The sequence below is a fragment of the Mycteria americana genome, chromosome 2 (assembly GCF_035582795.1).
Source record: "Mycteria americana isolate JAX WOST 10 ecotype Jacksonville Zoo and Gardens chromosome 2, USCA_MyAme_1.0, whole genome shotgun sequence".
Classification (NCBI taxonomy): domain Eukaryota; kingdom Metazoa; phylum Chordata; class Aves; order Ciconiiformes; family Ciconiidae; genus Mycteria; species Mycteria americana.
The window spans coordinates 6,851,179-6,871,841 of NC_134366.1; the positions used below are offsets into that span (position 1 = coordinate 6,851,179).

Below are 20,663 nucleotides of genomic sequence, written 5' to 3' on the forward strand. Positions count from 1 at the left end.
CTCATGATTATCTAGACCTCAACAAACGGCCCGCAACGATCTCCTCTCTGGTTTAGAGACCTAGTCTGTGCCCTTCCAGAAGTACTGATTGGCAACTGATTTTTGTTGTCCCCTTCAGCACTGAGACAGGTTTCACTGTGAAGAAACAAAAATTGAAACGACAAAAAAACTCTGAGAATTCTCTGGCCACCTGTACTGATGTCATTTATAGAAAGTGAAATTTTATTTGCTTGCACTGGTGCTGAGTCACAAAGCATTGAGCATAAGAAAACTCAATTTGTGGGGAAGCTTCTAATTTCCTGTTTTTCAGGAGGAAGGGGATAAAACGAATGAAGTGGGGGGAGAGGGGAAAGGAATAAAAAGACTAAATCTAAATAAAGAGGAAAGTCAGAATACCCAAACTCCAGGAAGTCTAATTCATTTTAGCCCTGCTTGTTCAAACAAGCAGTAATGCAGAGTATAATGCACAAGCTCCAGTAAATCATTCCTGTATGATAGACTGTGATCAATGACAATTTAATGAATTCATTTTAAAATGAAGTCAGAATAGGAAAAACAGTAGTTATTTGAAAGAGTACTTTACTCAAATAAATTGAGTCAATAAATATGCTATTTGTCATGCAGAGTCCAGTTAAAGTCTTGTTTGCTAACAAAAATGCTGTCATCACAGAGCCTAATAGAAGCAAACTATCTGGAACTATCCACTGTAAATAGACAAATACCATCTGAAAGCAGAAAACAACAATTGTGCCTGAACAAAGAATTGTATCCTGCACACATCGACAAATGCAATAGGGTAGCCCACCTCAAAATCTACTATTTTGTTTGTCACCAGCTTATATTCTGATTTGGTATGAATGGTCTGGTGGTGGTAAAAAAACCCAAGGGCTGTGTTTCTTCTGTGAAATGAGTTTTAATTGTTGCGTAGTGAGGGCTTCTCTTGCTGGAAAAACATGCCACTAAAGTCACTATTAAATTGCACAATATGGCTTCAGTGAACTTGGATGGATTTGTGCAGGCTACTAGAACAGGAATAAGCTTCATCCCTTTTCAAACAGTAGTTTTACGTTCATATTCACAGCTATCCATGTCGTTTAGTGCAGATACAAGAAGGGTTTTTGTTCTGCTGTGTTTTTCACGCTTGGCTTTATTCATGTAAGTTGAAGAGATGCGGCAATTCTCACTTGTTTTCATTCAGGTGGGAATTGGAAGTGTTAGCAGTGAAGCACCATCAACCCAAGATGGTCAGACCTCACAGGTTTGGGTTAGATGTTCAAACTGGTATTGGATGGAAGGAGCCTGGTTTTCAGATGTGATGAACTGGCAGCAGTGGCTGTTCAGCATCTCAGAAGCTTGGAGTGCTCTCGTGAAGGTCCCAGGCCTTTGCCAGGCACATTTGGGCTTCCAACATCCTTCAGATTGTAGGGTGTGGAGGAGAAGAAAATGCTCAAAAGTCTTGACAGATGTCTTGAAGATGGTATTTCCTATCCCAAAACAAAATAAAAATTATGTTGCAGAAGCCTAAGACAGAGATTATGAAGAATTTCTACGTGATTTAAGAATCTCTACTTGACCCTTCACTCTTTAAATTTGGAATAGAACAGCTGGGGCATTTTTAGAGTTTGCATCATGTGGCCAGAGATCGACTGATTTAAATCTGCCTTGCAGTCATTTTAGGCACATTGTTCATCCACTCCCAGAGCTGCATTTTCAAAAATGAGTTAGGAATCCAAATACCTGTGGTTTTCAATGAAACTTAAGCTTGTATGAATCTAAGTTACTCTTTATTTTGGATTTAGGATCCCAAGTGACTGAAAAACTTAAGAATACTCCACAGCCTATCTACAAAGTCTTTTTAGCTCTGATCACGCGTGATACCTAATTGAAATTACAGTTTCAGTCATTTCTGTTTTCCTTGATGTTCTACTAACCACATAAAAATAGATGAAGGGTTTCCTGATAATAGATAGCCTACAAGTTATTTGGGTTATTTTTTTCATTCTGATGGCTTTGTTCTTGCTTTGCTCCTGTCACTAACCTTTGGTACTTTTTGTTTCAGCTGTTTCCACTACTAGGAGTAAAGACCAGTAAAGACAAAGCAGGATGAAAAGATGGCTGACTTCTTGTTACCACCGGGTACTAACAGCTTCCACCGGTTCACGCCTGAATCCTTGGCTGCTATTGAGAAACGAATTGCGGAGAAGCTTGCAAGGAATGCAAAGCAGGAATACAGAGAGCAGCTGGGTGAAGAAGAGAAACCTCAGCCTCAGTTTGATTTGCAAGCTTGCAAGAAGCTGCCCGATATCTATGGGACTGTTTCTCCAGAGCTCATTGGGGAGCCACTGGAGGACCTTGACCCTTTCTACAATGATCGTAAGGTGAGCACCAGCCAGCCATCCTGCTTCTTTGCTTTTGCTAAAGCATAAACACTATCTCTGTTTTGAGGGCTCTGGTTTTTATCTTTCTACAGCCAGTAAAAATATTTTTTTCTGGATTAAGGACCAGAGTTTCAGCATGAGCGTGGCTCCCAGAAAACATCTAAGCAGGAGGGAAAAGAAGGATGAAAAGCATAATTAAAACTTGGTTTTTTTTCAGATAACTCTGAGTATGAATATACAGTGTCTGAAAAGAGCAGAGCAGTAGCTGAGTTAAATTAAGCCAGAGGTTTTTATCTACCCTATCTTGCCTTCTGCATGAGCCTTGACTCTTCACAGGTCTGTTTATCACTTAAGCCCCTTAACGTTAAGGGCTTCTGGGTGACTTGAGTCTTGTGCTAGCACTCTGCATAAGAGCAGGAGGCACCTCCACAACTGTTCCTGGAGAGCAGCCGTTCTTTTCCTGCTGAGGGATAGATCAACTCCATTTAAGATGACCAAAATAGACCTGAAGGGAGATGTGAATAGCATGCACAATGCTGGCACTTTGCAGAAGGGTAAGCTTCGTCCCAAAGCGAGCATCACCTGATGAGGAATCACGCGTAGGCTGGACCAAAGCCACAACAGTGCAAACAGCTTCTGTCAAAAGGCTGTTGACAGCAGAGCTGGGCTGGTTGCTTACTACAGTTCATTCCCCTTTCCAAACATTTCGCAACACGGGGGACAAAATAAGGCTTGGAAGCACAGTATTTTTAGGCAGCTTCCAGTTCTTTCAGGTACTGATGTTCCTAACTTTGGGCTATGCTATTTCCTGTAAACAATGAATTAATATGACCACGATGCTACTTCTATTAAAACAGTGTAGAAACAGGTGCAAGAACTACAGCATAAAAGTTAAATGGATAAAGACAAATAGATTACTTACCTGGAAGGGCCAGAATTAATTTAGCTTTTAATTTGACTGCTATCCCTGGGCACAAGCAGCAGGATATAGATTTGCAATTTTAGTGTCATGAAGTTCTTAGACTCAAGGTGGATGAGTTGCTTAGAGTTTATCTATTGGGTGTCCTGATCCTGTCTCTGAACGAATATTAGCTCCTCTGTGCATGGTGGGGCATCTTCAGAGTTCTGTAAATTGGGCCAGCATCCAATTCACCTTTGCTTTGGATTAAGATAACTCATGGTATTGGTTTCCTCCGCCCATATTAACCTGAGTACAATGACAGTGCCTCAGTGCCAGGGTCAGATCCTGCTGTGGAGCTGTGCCTCATGCACCTTCTTACTTGGTGAGACAAAAAACATCGACTGAGAGCAACAAAGTGCTCAAGGTAGAGAAGATGGAGTAACAACATAGTAAAGCTCCCAGCACCTGGGAAGAAGAGCATCATAAAAGTCCCTCCACCGCTTTTTAGTCTCCAGTCATTTTTTTATTTTTAAAGGTGATTCCACTCTCTTCCCAGCCCTGTGATGGAGGTGATGGCACAGGACCCTGTAAGGAGTGAAGGAAGAAAAAATAGTTGGGATATTGCAATAGCACAGGCAACAGTTCTGCTGGGAAGGTCTTGGACAAAACTCTTCACTGAATGAAAAGAAATTTGGGGGTCTCGGGAGGCAGTGGAGAAGAAGTATGGGATACTGGCAGGAATTTCCCAATGGGACGTGGGCTGGGAAAAGCTGAGCATAAATGCAAATACTGAATGTTCTCATTTTCTGTTTTGTTTTCCAGACATTTATAGTACTGAACAAAGGGAAGACAATCTTTCGATTTAGTGCCACTCCTGCCTTGTATATACTTAGTCCTTTCCATCCAATCAGAAGAGCAGCAATTAAAATTTTGGTACATTCATATCCTTTCTGTTGATTTCCCTTCTTGTGTATTTTATATGGTTTTTAAACACAGATGGATGGAAGTCAGAAAACATTTTATTTCATTAAGCTGTTTTAAAGTCTTTTGGCTGAATTTGCTTGCACAAGCAAAAACACACTTGGATTTTTGGTTTGTTTCATTTTATATTGTTACGTGAGCTATGAAAATAACTATATTGTACTACTGGCATCAGATAATGTGAACTGCACTGGAGAGTCTGGTGAGTTTACTCAGGTTTAAAGGGTATGAAGGGCCTGATCATGTTTAGTAAAGAGTCAGTGGAAGAAACTGGGTGTAGTACCTTAGAAAGGAAGGAAACCAGGAGGCTGGAGCACACCTGGGGAAATCTACACTGATGGAGACCTTCGCTACTGAGCACTTAAGCAACCTCTCCCATGAGACTCTGTGACACCATATGCAGATGCAATTTAATTTTTAATTGCCTCATAACTGAATTTTTTTGCTCTCCTGAAACAGAACATTTAAAAAATTATTTTGTGGGTTTTTTAGTTTTTTTATTGCAATGTGTTATCCAGCTAGGAATGAAAGCACAGGCTGGCCTGCTGGACCTTTCAATGGAAGGGAGATGCCTGATTTCCCCTAGCTCTAGTTCTGAAGTAATGCAAGATAGATATATGCATGTATATATATATATATGCATATATATATATATATGCAGCAGTTGGTTTTGGCTTGTATTTTTAACGTGGCCACAGAAACATTATATTCTGACATAGTCATATCTCTCTGGAAGACCAGACTGACCCAAATGTTCAGCTTTGTGTGAACATTACTAAAAACACACCCTTTTTCATGAGTTGCCTGCTTTCTCTACAGTGCATATGGGAGATCTGGCAGTGATAATTCAAAGACTCCACGTGCTGCTGTGATGATCATGTGATGTTTTAGTGATGGCAATCCCTCATCTGCAATGCCCATGTCCACCAGAAAGAACTAATAAATACTAAGCAGGTAGCATCTTAGAATCATTTGTTTATTATCAAATTTCAGGGAAAAAATATGGAAAGAAACCTGATTCCCAGTGGTTGTCCATGCAGTAGGAAAAAAAAAAAGTGAGAATATAGATATTCTAGCAAGAGGAAAAATAGGTGAAGCTTCTAGTAACAATAACTCTATGCAAAATGAATATGTGGTATCAGCCAAGGCATTAGTATGGTTACTAAGAATACAGCATAGAATTTTGCAGGGAGATTTGCTTATGGATCAGGTTATACGTGCAAGCGGTACAGCACAATGCTGCTGCTTACCCAGAGCCCAACAGTGTTTGTTAGGTACAGTTGCATCAGCACAGCCTTGCTGAAGTTAATTGAGGTCAACGAGTTTGCACGGGTACGGCTAAGAGAGTTTGAAAATTGAGCTGCTTAGAAAAAAGCATGTATGTGTGAATATTGGCTCCAGCTTTGGAGGCCTGTTCTGTCTTCTGCTCACTTTCTTCTTCACTGGCTGGTGAACCCAAGAGGTCACAGGTATGTGTAATACACAGGAACTACATGCCCTTGGTAGCAGTCGACCAAAAGATAAGTATTCAAGAAATCCTTATCACATTACTTCGAAGGATAAAGACCACAGAAGAGTGAATTTTAAAGATATGCCAGGAACAGAACTATGGTCAGATAAGGAGTGTAAAATTTTGGGAGTGGAAGGTCACAATGCAAATAGCATTTTAGTTCCAGAAAGACCCAAGTTATCACCTTGTGTTGGTAATGTCAGGAAATCAAACAGCTCAATCTTTGGCAAGCACAGGCAGGAGGCAACAGCTCCAGTCCCAGTGAAAGAGCGGTGAAGTTCCTGCATCAGGCACTGATTTGTTTTCTGTCGATAAAGACCTTTCACATCAACCTGAAACACAAAGGCCAATTGGCTGAGCAGGCAGTCAATATTCCAGGCAGAAAGGAGCCTGAATCGGCAAGTACTCAAAGCAGATAATATCACAGACATGAATGTGGGAACCAGATCTATTGTCTTGCGTGAGTGTAATCAAGCAATCTTTATTTTCCCCAGGGTAAAAGCCAAAAAAGAGCATTAACAAATGGTTACGTAAGTGTCTGAAGCAACTTCTTTAATAGATGCCGTATTTCCATTTCCAGTCACTGACTGTACCTTGAAGGCCAACAGTAGAACAGAATAGAGAGGACAGAGTAAACTCATCCTATATAGAAGTGTGGGAGTCACATTTCTTGGTTAAGTAGCTGTATATGGCATTCTTCCTCTGAGACTTCAGGCAGGATAGATCCTGTATGTTCACTGCTCATCCAGCCAAGCCTGATTAGTCTAGTCATTCAAATATACAACCTTCCATGGGAAAAACACATCCACAGCCTCCTAGTAATGTGAATTACTTCAATTAACAACATACCCCTAGACCTCTTCTAGGTATTTCTCCTCTTCTTCAGAGTCTAGGAGGCCTCAAGAAAGGACCATGACCCAGACGGCTGCCCAGAACAAGGCCCTGGTCCATTTCTGTCACAGAGGACACGGGGAGTGTAGGTCTGGATCCCATCTATATCAAATGTAAACAGAAGTATTGGATGAACCCTTTTGCCTTCTGCATCATTATTAGCTATTATTAACATCTTTATTTACTATCTCCACCTATTAATAAGATTAAACCACTGCTAACGTTCTCTTGATGCCTTATGCTTAAAAGACTCCTCTTAGTTCTTCTTGCCTGCAAGCCAAGGACCATTCTGTGCTGTCCTTAGTTTCTCCAAGCAGTTTGCTGTCCTGTATAAAATCCACAGCAATTGCTATTCCTAGTTTTTCTAGGTATTATAGATAGTTGCTCTCAGTTTGACACTGACCCAGAATGGGTTTTTGGCCAAAATTACCTTCCTTGATGCTAGAACTATGGATTCTGGCCCATTAAAAAAAAACCTTAAAGAATTTCCAATCTTTGTTCATATTTTCTGCTTGCAAATTTTCTCCCATCTGATTTTACACACTTTCCTCCATAAGGGAAAATGAGACCTTGTGAAGCACCAATTATATGTACTATTGATTGGGACTAACCTTTGCTTGCACATATTATATGTAATTTGGCAATGATCACTTAAAGAGCCTCTAATATTCAGTCTGCTAATTAACAATTATCCATCATAATGAAGTCTAGAATAGAAGTATGCCATGTTTGACTCGATATCTTTGTATAGAAGATAAAATTTATTACTTTCAGAATCAGTTTGCTCAAAGCCTATTCTACAACTTCAAATTGGCAGTAATAGGTTTAATTTATTGCAGAAAGGATCCTGATGAGTAGCTTAGTATATTTGGGTTGTGGTCCGTAACAGAGTTCCAACCCATAGTTCTGGATGTGTTAGCCATGTCAACTCATGGATCAGTAGGCTTTCAAAACTGGAATTAATAGCAGTTCTAAGATAGGTAACAGACAATGGTGCTAATACAGATTATCTCAGTTTCATTTCCTTTACTTTGTTTTTTCCGAGTAGATCAAAATCACTGACTTTTTCTAATGCAAACAATTGCATTAGATTGCAGGAAGGAATGCTAATTCTCATTCTGTAGGAATTTCTGTTTTCTCTTTCTTTTAACACAGATCTCTGACTTTAGTGCATAACCAGCTGAAATGTTTCTTTCTTTTGTGTTCTTTGTAGTTTTCAGCTTGGTCATGAAACTCAGTTTGAATTCATAGTGCATTTGGTGACCCAAAGCTGACCCCTTACATTTTCAGCCTGCATCCTCTGGTATATTCAATTTGGTGTTTCAATAAGAAGGTGATCACATCTGCCTAGAAGTGAGCATCTGGGAAAGCTGTTAGATTCAGCTTATACCACAAGGAAACAGGGATGTATAAATCAGACCAGTGATGCTAAAATGGGTGGTTATAAAGGAATTTCCTTGCTTGGAATTCAGTTGGAGGATAGTATTTGTTTGGCCTGGCCTGAAGATAACATTCTTTTTTACAATTATTGTTTTCATAGCATTTCATAGCATTTCACTGTATTTGAAAAATTAATCGAGTGTTTTCTAGGCTAGCTGCAGCTTACAACGTAATTGTGTTAACCAGACGGACACAACTTTTAGAAACGTATCTCAGGCTGACTTGAGAAAATGCGACTGGATATCAGATCCAGTCCTTCAGCAGGAGGTGTTGGCCCCAGAAGTGGAAAATGTTTGTGAGATGAGAAGTCTCTTTGAGTTCAATTACTGCTTTCTGCGATGGCGCTGGGGAATACACAGGTTGGTTACTACCAATTTAACCTTGTAGTTGCTTATGTGGCCTGTTGGAAAACTTTCCACTCTGTATTCAGCAGAGGTTTTGGCTCTGCAAAAGGACAATTTTCATGCAAACATTTCAGGACATACCTTTGAATTTATATTCTTTGATTGCTATTCTTAAACAAAAAATACAACCAATGGGATTAGTAAAGGGGTGAAACAAAAAAAAATATTTTTTTTCCTAAAGAAGGCAAAAGAAATTTACACTTGGATGCTACTGTTCTTCCTTGAGAAGGGTCCCAACCTATTGACTGAGTTGTAGGCTGTTTTCCTTTGCTTTATCTTCTCTCTGCTTAAACTCATTAGTTAAACTTTCTCCAGTAACATGGGACCTATTCTTTATGCAGGAGAATCCCGTCATGTTTTGTAATTTTTTTACAGAAAGTGGCATGTGCTTTTAGGAGAGCAGTTCAGTGAACTATATTTTCAATTTCAGGAATTCGATTTAGGGTGCTCCTTTTCGTATTTATGGCCTCAGCTTAGCAGCTAAGTGCATGGACTATACACTTGGGAGGTTCATTTTAGCCTCCAATTAGGGAAACTGGTGCCTCAGCTGAGGCAGTCAGCTTTGCAGACCAAGACTGTGTATTTGCCAATCGGGTTTGCAGACCGAGCCTTAAAATTAGTGCTCTGAAACTCATATTAGCTTTTGGTGAAACTCTATACTGAAAGCGAGACCTCAAGCCCATTAGAGAGATTAGAAAGACCAGATTTATAAGTTGCCTTACTGCCTGAGAAATGTTTCAGGATGCAAAATAAAATGGGAATTTGCAGACACAGGTTTTTCTGTAGATGCTTAAATGAGACTAATCCCTCTTTTCATACAAAGTTGTGCACCTATGCACATTGTCATCTGACCAAGACAGCTGTAAATTTGGGGCATTGTGTTTTCAGAAGACTGCAGAGTCAGTATGTTTGTTTGCTGTATAAAGTATGTGTAAAAGACGTAGGCAAAGAAAAAAAAAGCAGGGAAGAACCCCTCGTTTTTTTCTCTGTTTATATAATTATTTGTTTCCTTATGCACTTGCAAACAAATGCCTATAGTGGTTTTTAAGCATCTTGCAAATTATGAGTGAGCCGTCACATCTTCTGTGAAATGACAAAAATTTATGAAGTCTTATAACATACGCATTATTTTCCTTAATTCACTTATTTACATTGTTCAGTATGTTTATTATGTGCACTATTTTAACTAATTGTGTGTTCATGGCACAATCAGAGACTCCGTCATGGAATAAATATGTTGAGTAAGTATCCTTGCTATTTTACAGCTGCCCTGTCCTTATCTCGTCCGTCCTCTTCCATTTGTTACGTTCTTCTTTTCATCTTGTTTGCTGCTGTCTAATTTCTTTTCAGTAATATTGACCATAGTATCCATCCTGACAAAATATTTTGCCAGGCGTTTGTTGCCTGTGAAAACTCCCTTAGTAAGTCAACTAACAATTTTTAGTCTACCAAGCTTATACTTACTGCTAAATGCATCTGCTATGCTACCTCTGAATGAAATCACATATGAGGAGAACTCCATTTGAAACTGGCCAGCCTTCCACAGTTCCCATGCAAGAGATTTGATAGATGGACACGTTAGAACAGGCTGATGGAGTTTAAGTTGAATTATTTCAGAAAATACTTCCTGGACATACTTAGTTCTGTCCTTAAACTGAAACTTACTGGAAGGAAAAGTTTGGTTTGGACTGAGCACATCATGAGAAGTGTTCCACTGTAATCGCTGGTAGGCATACTTTATGAGCAAGCATAAAATTGTCTGGGAACACTTTTATGAGGATTCCTGTCTTTTTAGCTTGTCAAACCTTCAGAAAAAATAGCGAAGATATCACTTGAAGGGTTTTTGTTGTTGTTGTTGTTTTTTTAAAAAATAATTTTAAAAGAGACTAATGGGCTTCAGAAAGCCGAGTTCATTTCTTTAAGTTGCTTTAAAATATTCCTGTTAGAAACAGTTACCAGATGCACAAGCTAATCAACCTACAGTGCATTAAACAATTATTTTGGCTCATTGAACCAATCAGAACACACTTTTTATTTTTGACTGACATATGATAAACACAGCCATCTGCTGCTCCGTAGCCTGGTGGTTGGTCTACTCAGGGCTGTAAGGAAAGACAGTAAAATGCCCTTATTTTAGCTTTCATAAAATCATGCAGCGCACACCTTCTAGGCTGTAAATTACTAATTATAGATAGCACTGAACCAAATATTTCATCCGATCACAATAGCATCCTAATCCCAGGATGTTTCATGTATTTCTGCGTAGTCTACTACCCTCAAGTATGTCTGTGACTTTCCTTTTCCCCTGACGTTGTCCTCTTCTTATTGAAAACTGCCACACAGTACCATAGCCATGATGTATTCAGCTGAAACATGGACATCTCATCCATGTGAGTCAAAATTTGGTCAGTGGGTCTACAGCTGGGAATTTGAACATTCTGGAGGAAAATATCAAAGTGCATGTTGTGTCTTCCATAGGCAGGAAAATGTGGATGATGTTATCAGTGTATTAAGCAGGGCATGCAAGAAACATAGAGCAGAAATGCAAAGAGACCCATGCAGCATGGAGTAAATCCTTTCCTTTCCATGTTTCCTCTTCTGCTGTGTCTTCTCATACCTCTCGGCTTTTCCTCCTCAAATGCATAGAATGAAATCAAAGGCAGGCACTTTTGAGGAGCAAAATAACCCGATAAACTTTAATTCAAATTGATTAATATTGGATTTGGAAAAGATACATTTAATCCATTTTGTTCTGCTGTTCCAGAGACTCACAGGGGATCCAAGAGTTACCTTGTGCAAATATTTGTCCTAGATCTTCCTTTAAAACATTTTCCTTACCATTTTGAAAAAAGAAATCAATTCAACTTACCCCCACTAAAAATTTTTAAAAAATCCTGACTCCTGTTGTTAAAGAAGCTGTTCAGTTGCTGGAGGACTTTGCCCGATCCATTTAGAATTAGATGATGATTATACAATCAATTAAACCATCTGACATGCTGAATAAATACAAGTGCTTTATCGTTTTAATGAGCTTATGTACTGTTAAGTATTTTTTTTAGTTCTTTGCATGTGTTTTCTGCATGTATTACTGAATACACATGCTTAAAGAGACTGTCACGTGGATGACCTATATTTGAAATACCAGAGCAAAACTAAATAGGAGCCACGAAAAACTGGATACGAGATAATGCTTAGGTGTATGGTCAAAGAGGAGATATGAGAAACATTTTGCACCCACTGTTGCACAAAAACAGTCCTGCTAATCTCCATTTTAAGATGAAGCGTACTGAGGTTTTATAACGTGTGTAACTAGCTCTATTGTGTGACATGATGGCAGGAGGGCGTGAGATTTGCCACTACCTGTATGTGTGCCCAGTTGCAGATCAGTGGAATACAACTAAGAGAAAACATTTCCTTTTTATGCATAATGAAGTTCTTCCTTATATTGCCACCTTTAATTATTCACACCTTTTTTTTTACCAAACAGGAATCCCAGCTGTTATAATTTTTTGTGTGTGATGGCACCATTATAGCTACTGATGTTTAGGGATTGAACAGAAAATTCAAGCTAGTGTTTCCGGTGAAAGCCCCTAACATCATGACTTATGAGATTTGTGGGTTTTGGGGATTTTAGGTGTTTGTTTGGGTTTTTTTAATAGGCTTTGGTATCACCTGAGTCTTCATTTGGAGAACAGGGGTAGGGAACGCCAGTGGTGGATACTAAACATTTCTTATTTTTATTAAGGTATGGCCTAGAATACCTAGTCCCATTGGGCTAGATGTCTCAGGTAGAAACATTAAAAAAGAGGTGTTGCATGCCCTGAAGTATGTCTGATGGTAGGTAGAGCCCTGGGTGAATACAAATCCGAATATTATGTCAGATACGTTACTGTCCTCCACAGAGAATTTGCTAAATTTTATTACAAGCATCATCTTTATTACAAAAGGTAAGATGTATGTTCTATCCAAGATCATCACAGTCAAGAGGCTGTTGGTAATAAACAACTTATCTTACTAAGGGAAAAAACCACCCTCGTGTCTCTTTTACTGTCAAGCAGGTCAAAATTACTACATATAGTATTCGGGTGGGAGTTGTTTTCCTCTTTTTCAGGGCATTCTGTTGTTTAATTCTGAGGGCTGGTGTGATTTACCATGGATAGTGAAACGCAAGGGAAGTGGCAGGAAGAATATCCTTTTTAGCTAATAAAACCTAGTGGTGACATTTTTTAACCTGCTGTCCTTCAAAATGGCATGGGCAGGAAGAGATGAGAGGTATGAATGGAACAACCACCCTCCTTCAAATCAGAGAAACAACAAGGAATGTGGCATAATCCATTCCTCTTTCACTGGCAATTGCAGGCAGAGCTTCAAAAGTCCCAATACACAGCTTAGTAGCGTGGTATTCATACTTGACTTAATGAGTGAGGATTCATCAAGGTACACCCTGTGGTGAAAAGTATCTTCATCCTGTGGCTGTCCTGAGCACTTTCCCATTTCTTACATGCTCCTTGGTCCACACATGAAGCTGCTCATTCACAGCCCAGTGCTGCAGCCATGAGCAACCCCAAAGAGATGGGCCCGAGTGTCTCATGTGAGTAGGATTGTGTTGAGCGTGCCTCTGCCATTCCTGCCATCTACTGCTTGCTAATGCTCTTGCTTATCTTGGCCACTTTATTCCCCAGGTACACTTTCACTGGCATTTACACTTTTGAGTCATTGATAAAAATATTGGCGAGAGGATTTTGCATGACAGAATTCACCTTCCTTCGAGATCCATGGAACTGGCTGGATTTCAGTGTTATTGTTATGGCGTAAGTAGCATTACTTTATATATTTCAAGACAGCGATATGCAATAGAACTTAAAAAAAAATTGTCTGGCTGTTCTCCTTTTGTCACTCAAATTGTACTGAAAATGAGAAAATGCTGAAGTATATTAGGATGGAGTTTGTTTTCCTGAGTGGTTTCAGAGGAATAAGTCAGAGGAATCCTCAATTCTGTTCCCTCAATTCACTAGACTATTTTGGAGAAATTATTTACTCTCTCTGTGGTCCACAGAGAGAGCTGTTTGTAAAATATCTGTAACAATACTGGCCTACCTAATGTAGTTTTGGGAAGCTTCAGACCCCCGAACAGAAAGTGTAATAAGTGTGACTGAATACCCATGTATTTAAATCCCTATTTATAATCTATCCATCCATAACATCACCGAAGCTGTTTTCGCATTCTTCGCTTCACAAACCCTCTTAATCCTGAAATTAATTACTATTTTACTGCTATAGGGAATGAATTTAAAGGCCTCTGAAACTTGTTATGTATCTTGGGAATAGAAATTTGGCCCCCAAAATGATATTCCCCTTCAGCCGTATACTTCTACCTAGATTATTAGAGTTCACTCAGGACATGTGGGGTTCTGGTGCTTTGAAGGAGCTGATGGATTTGTGGCATCTAGACAGCTAAAAATACACAGGGGTAGGGGAGCAGTCAGCCAACGCTCACAGCGGACACAGTGTCAGCCCAAGCGCTGGCCAAAGGCAGATGCCTGACACTGTCGGTATCTCCAGCTGAGCTAGAAATCCAGATTTTCTTCATAGTCAAAGAAGAGAGAAAAGCACATGAAGAGAACGTGTCATCTTGAAGTGGAAGCTAGTAGGGATGCCCCAAAAGGCCCCGTTTCCTAATCGTAGAAGGATTTCCTCTGATCTCCTTGTATTTTCTGCTTAATGTTACCTATATTATGTTCTGGTTTTAGTTTAGTTCTCGCTGCCTTCTTTAAACCTCATAATTCCCAGCCTTAGGTGAGATGCAAGCCTGCTAGTGCTGATATTTGAGCTGAACTCCTGGGCCCATGACATTTGAATGGAACCAAAACTGGTAAAAAATGTTCAACCAAACTTAGTTTAAACACCAGTGAGGGCCACTGAATTTAGTAGAAAAACTCTGGTAGGCTGCAGGGATCAGGACCGATGTTCTTAGTAGCATTTAGCAGAGGAACAGCATGAAGATGTGTAAAACTTACGTGGACTTCATTGGGAAGACTCCCATTTATTTTAGTAGGCTTTGGATCAAAGCCAGCCCTAGGCCAGATCCTGGTATCTGTTACTGCGTTCCTATGGGTTTGGCTGAACTGACATCTGGCCATTGTGATAAGCTTTTAAAAAAAAAATGCAACGCAGATGGGGAGGAGCTTTTGGAGGTCAGCACACATTAGGTATTTTTCTCAGGTGAACTTTTCCTCAAGCAGTGCTAAGTGCAATTCTCCTGCAACATTTAGAGGCAGGACAGAACAACACAAAGTGTCACCAGCCTGTTCTCCCGTCCATCAGACAGCTGGTAAAAGCACGGTACGATAGTTTATCTGTTTGTGAGCTGGGATGTGAGTTCATTTGCAGGTCTCTGAATTCAGCACAACAGAGATCTTCTGTGCATGGGTTCCCTCTATTCTACAAGGAAGGAGGGTTTTGACAGTGAGGCAGAAAGGAGCAGCGAAAAGGTCAAGATGAGTCACAGCTTGCAGCCTTGGCAATGCATCTGCTCCACCTCATCTTCTCAGCTTGGGCAGAGGTTGGGGCATCACCCCCAGCTCTGCAGAACTCCTCTGGGAGCATCTCATTTACTGTCACTGAAATTCGAGTCTGAACAGTCAGTGTGAGACAAGGTCTGGATATCCCTTAAATTCTGTCCACATTACCTCTGGCTGTTTGGGCTTTAGGGAACTGGAAAGATGTGGAGGTTTGCACAGACCTTGAGGCAGGCAGTTGCCCAGAGGTGATTCGCTCCCTGCAGGTAGGAATCAGGGTTTGATTCCCAGAGGTTGTGGGCTTACACCTCTTTTTGCTTTGCTGATTCTTCTAGACTTGAATGGCCACTCAGTGCTCCAGCCCCAGGATTCATGAAAACTTCCTTAAGCCTTATTTAATGAGAGGCTTGGGTGTCTGTGCTTTCTTTCCTAGCTGCATTTCAATTTTCTTCCCAAATGATATTTCATCTCTTAGTTAGAAGATCCCTAAAACGGGGACCTGCAACGTGAAAAATCAAGTTTCTCAATATCAAGTTATAGCAATGGCTGTCCTCTTCAGAACTGGCATCTATTCCTATTGTTCCTTACTTCAAGGCATATTATATTAACGTTTTTAGAATAGATAAAAGAGAATTGGAATTCTGGAATAGAAAAGAAATAGAAAAGTGTTTCCTTGAGCCCATAGGCAGCAGTGAGAGAGTTAAAAGTGACTGCAATATGATCTTCATATGTACAATGAAACTTCCTTCCCAAGTATGCAAGCAGCAGATAGTACAGAGCATTGGATAATGGACTCTATTCTGATATGATTTATCCTTCATATAAATCCAATTTGCAAGTAATTTAAAGTAAGACTGATTACACAGGTAACTCTGGTGTTGTCTTTGCTTGTAGCTACTGTGATGCTAGAGGTATTTCTGTATCTGGAAACAAAGATGGCATGAGGGTTTAAAACGGGAAAGCCTGATGAGGGGCCATGAGATCTAGATGGACCAATGGTTTTGAGCTAACAGAAAATCTGATTCTTTCAGTGGTGGGTGTTATAGTGGAATGACCATCACTTGCTTTACCGTTATTGCAAAATAACTTCTTACCTCCTCTTTTGGGCAGCACAGATTGGGTCACAGAAGGTAGTTTTAAATAGTACGCTAGAGGGTAAGAGGTGCCACAAGTCTCCAGGGCTTTTCTCCCACCTTGTGCTAACAGACACAGCCATGGCTTGTGACCCTCTGTGGGGCCATGGATGGGTTCAGGGGAAATTATGACACTACCCCTGTTTAGATCATTCTTTCCCAGACAAGTAAGTACTTTCCAGAACAGGCGAGGGAGAGGCAGCTGTAACTCTGGGTTGGAAAGTGCCCTGCCAAAAGCTTAAAGACAATAAACAATTCCCTGGCTAACAGGAAAATTTGGGATGGGAATTCCAGTTACTTCTCGCTCCCTGATACAGAGGAATTGGTCTGCTGCAATTTCATCCAAGAAATGGACAAAATAAAACTTAGTTAACTACTGTGAACAAGCAGCAGTAGTATTTGCTTTATATGCTTGTTCACATATTAATAATGTGTTTTATACAAATCTCTGGCCAGAAGAAATATATTCCCATGCTGTTGCTTCTCCCCAGATTATTTTTTTCCACCCTTGCATGCTGCAGAAGAGTTTGGGAGAGAAGCACTGGCTAAATCCGGGTAGGAATTACCAAACAGGTAAATCTTTGCCAGGCTCCCCTATGAGATTATGAAGAGGAAAAGCAATATTGCTCTTCCAGGTTATAATCTGGATTAGTAGATATGGAGAGGATGCTTTGTCCTCCCCAGAGGCCTTTCCACAAAGCCCACTTAAGCAGGCTTTGTAAAATAACCAGGTGAGTTTTTTCCTTAACATGTAAAAACAAATGCCTCAAAGAAGTAGAATATGTAAATGAAATTTAATAGGAGTTTAATAGTGAAATTAAAGGGTCCAAGAGCTGTTTTGTTCAGACAATACAGTGGTGACTATGCTTTTACTGTATACTGACTTGGAGGAAATCATTTCGTACCACACTGATAAAACCAAACTCATTCCATAACTGACCCTCCTGGGAGCATTTTGTTCAGATGTGGCGTGGGTCTCCATGATGACCAAAACAGGCACAGCAGTGAAGAGCTGGGATTGGTATTTTAATCATAAATAGTTTTTAGTAGGATTGCAATTATATTCATTCAAAATCCATCTTCCTGCAGCCAAAGGGCATGGATTTGATGTACAAAACAAAATAAAATTTTAAGCATCTCTTGAAACCAACATCTGCTTTACCACAGAGAACAGCATCTTAAAATAAATAAGCCAGTAGAAACATTTGCACTGATATTTTCCCATGTTGTCCTATATGTAGTTTGCAGAAGCTATTATGTGAAAATTACTTGGGTATTTGAAGCTTTTATTTTTTTTAAGAGCAGTAAAATAACTCTTAATGTTTCCTATAACATGAAGAATTTTCTGTTAAACTACATGATGGTAAAATCTTTTAAGTATTTATTGCTGAACAGCACGATAACAAAGTTCACCCAGTAGTTTTAAAGAATTGATGCCTATTAGATGAGCTTAATAATTCAAGAAACATTTGAAATAATGTGAAAAACCCGGGACAAATGGCATCAAAGAACAGCCTGAAAAGTGGATGCGCCTCTCATTCGGCTGCATTTGCTCCCGCTATGTATGAATGCATTCTTCATTCAGACAAGTCTCATACTCTATTGTATAATTCCAAATAACTGTGACTTAATTCTACAGGTATGTAGGAGAATTTGTGAATGTAGGCAGTGTTTCACCTCTTCGGACTTTCAGGGTATTGAGAGCTTTAAAAACTATTTCAGTAATCCCAGGTAAGAAGCCCTGATCCTTACGTTTTGGCTCTCAGCTACAAGTGATTCTTTCTCTGTCTCTCTTTGTCCCTTTGACTGTTGTTTTTTTGCTGGTGTTTTGTCATTGTCTGTGTGTGACTTTCCCTTGTTACAGATACATAACTGAATTTGTGGACCTGGGCAATGTCTCAGCCTTACGAACGTTCAGAGTACTGCGGGCGCTGAAAACAATCTCAGTCATTTCAGGTGAAAATCAGGTTAAACACTCCGGCTGCAGTTAAAGCCTACATGCCATTTCCAGTAGTAAGCACAGTAATTACAAACGACTTAACCATAGATACTGATCAGGAAATGGAGGAATGTAGGGAATGTGACCTGTCAATAGAATACATTTTTCATACGTTTTCCAATACTGTTTTTGTGGGCAGAAGGAATTAGAGTGTTTCCAAAATTACAGACCTCACTAAAACGAGTGCTGCTGTAAGAACGGTGGTATGCAGTGGCTCATGAATCACTAACGTAAAGTACTCATTCATGAACCATATGAAAATGACAATGAAACTCTTTTAAAGTCTTCAGATATTGATTTTTAAAAATGGAAGGTTAATGACCTCAAAATGTGTATTCGTGTTTAAGAGCACATTGATAGAGGAATCTAAATCTGTGCTATGAGCTGAGGTTTCAAGACTGCAGGCATAGATAGCCTAATTTGTCATGGTGTTTATCCATTCGCATGTGATAGAACACTGTTTAAATTTCAGACCCTGAAGAGATCAGAAAACATTTCATCATTGATTTCGGTAGATTCAGCATTTCACCAACACATTATCTCACATTTTAAAGGATATGATTTCCCCCCCCCCCCGAAAAAATCAGTGTTTTACTACAGATCTGGTAGTGAAAGAAGCTCTTTTTTCATAGCTTTTTATATCATCTATTACTATTTCTTAAAATAATAAATAAAATTTACTATTAAGTAATTTATGCAGAAGTGAGTCGACTGAGGACTAGCCATATGACAATACTTTCTTGCCAAGATTATCTATGGACAGGTCTCATTCAGCCTCAGTGTTTAACATCTCCAAGCTGCATGACAAGGTAGAGAAGATAGCAAAAACCATGCATGGTAGATCCTATCTGTGATAATCCTGAACAGATGTTGGCAATTACATGTCAAAAATATTCAAAACATCGAGAGAACTGCTCAGATTCTCACGCACAGCTCTTTAAGGTTAGAAAGGCTTTTCCATCCATCATATTATGCACATCTACACTATAATATGAATCTAAACAAATTCTGTGGTGTAAACTTTTAGGCACAGCACTCACACGGAGTATAAGCTAGAAATGGGAATTCTGGAATTCAGGTGTTAAGAAAAATATATATGTGGGTCTAGGGCTTACTCCCTCATTCCAACATTAAAGTAATGAAAATCAGTGAAATGATTGAAAGAACAAGGTACTTTTCATTGAAAGTGTATGTCAATATATAGCTTTTAAAGAATATTTTAAGATGATTAGGCCTGGTATTCCCTGAAATCAGTTCCTGTCTTAATTTTTGTCTTTAAGTTTAAAAAGAAAAATCAATTAGCAGAGAGGTTTTATTATGTTTCCTCTAATTTGATTTACACTGAGAAAGGATTTTTTTTTTCTTGGGAAAGAGAAAGTCGAGCACAGTTTTACAGATCATGTGGGATAGTAGTGGCTAATCAGAAAGCAAACTGGAGTTTCCTAGCTTCCTTTGCTAGCGATTTGGAGACTAACTTGGAAGGACAGCCATCTCCAGGGGACACCTTTCGCTTCCCATCTTGTCTCAAGCTTGAGCCTCTTCAGAGCAGAGCCTGTCAATTTTGCTGAGTTATATATATAGCAATTTTCTGCTGTTCTTTCTCAGAGTTGGAGCAGAAGCTTGTCTTACATCAAATGATAAATTTTGGCTGGTTTTTTAGTGGGGAAAAAAGGAGTATTGAGATTCAGAAAAACTTTATTTAAAAATACACTAAAGCCCTTCAGTGATATTAAAACCAGAGTTATTTCATTTGTTCGTTAACAGAAAAAAAATGATCAGGAGTATTATTTATCAGAGTAATACATAATAACTCACAGTCTCTTTTTTTATTTCTGACTATTTGATTAGTTTTTTGATAACTGCATTTTTAGGTACAAGTAACTAAATCATTTGCTGACATAACTGCATGAAGATATGCTAATAGAATATCTGGCCTTAGAATTTATTGTCAAGATTACCTGTGCCCTGAGTATGTTTAAATTACAGATGTGGAGTGCTACAAATTGCCAAGGAACACCTAGCTGCTTGTAAAACACAGCTAGGTTTTGGGTTTTTTAATGTTAGCACATAATTTCAGAGGAGTTGGTTCATTTTTCAGTTAGACACATATATTTTAAAAGAAATATTGGGCATGATGCTGTGTTTATTTGGAGATCACTCTGAGTTTTTAATGATAACATAGGCTTATGCTGAGATGAAATACTTTTCCACAATAAGCTTAAAAATGAAAAGATGATGAACACTAATATCTTCCATGAGAATTTTGGGTTCAACTACTAGAAAGACGAGAAGCAGCTTGTTATTTTTGCTTCCTCTTTTATATCTTAGGTGAAGAACGCTGAGACGTATTCTCCTTTGCAAATGTCTAAGCTTTTCCTCAATAAAATTGATCACACTTTTCCATCAGGTAGTTATGTTTGCGAAAACATACTTGTACTCAGCATGCTCAGTGAAATTGTTACCGAAAGTAACGGGCCAAGTCCTCCGTGGTGTAAGGCTTCTGTCCAG

At 39.3% G+C, this 20,663-nt stretch overlaps 1 protein-coding gene across 1 annotated transcript in view; it reads left to right on the plus strand.

Annotated features, from left to right (window-relative positions):
• The window catches only part of LOC142405259 (sodium channel protein type 5 subunit alpha-like), a 222,068-nt gene that overhangs the window by 39,221 nt on the left and 162,184 nt on the right, over positions 1–20,663 (plus strand). The window contains exons 2-6 of the mRNA XM_075492326.1: positions 2,060–2,378; positions 4,102–4,220; positions 9,657–9,746; positions 13,188–13,316; positions 17,796–17,887. Coding sequence (XP_075348441.1) covers positions 2,112–2,378; positions 4,102–4,220; positions 9,657–9,746; positions 13,188–13,316; positions 17,796–17,887 — 697 coding nt within the window. The 5' untranslated portion in view covers positions 2,060–2,111. The remainder of the gene's footprint in view (positions 1–2,059; positions 2,379–4,101; positions 4,221–9,656; positions 9,747–13,187; positions 13,317–17,795; positions 17,888–20,663) is intronic.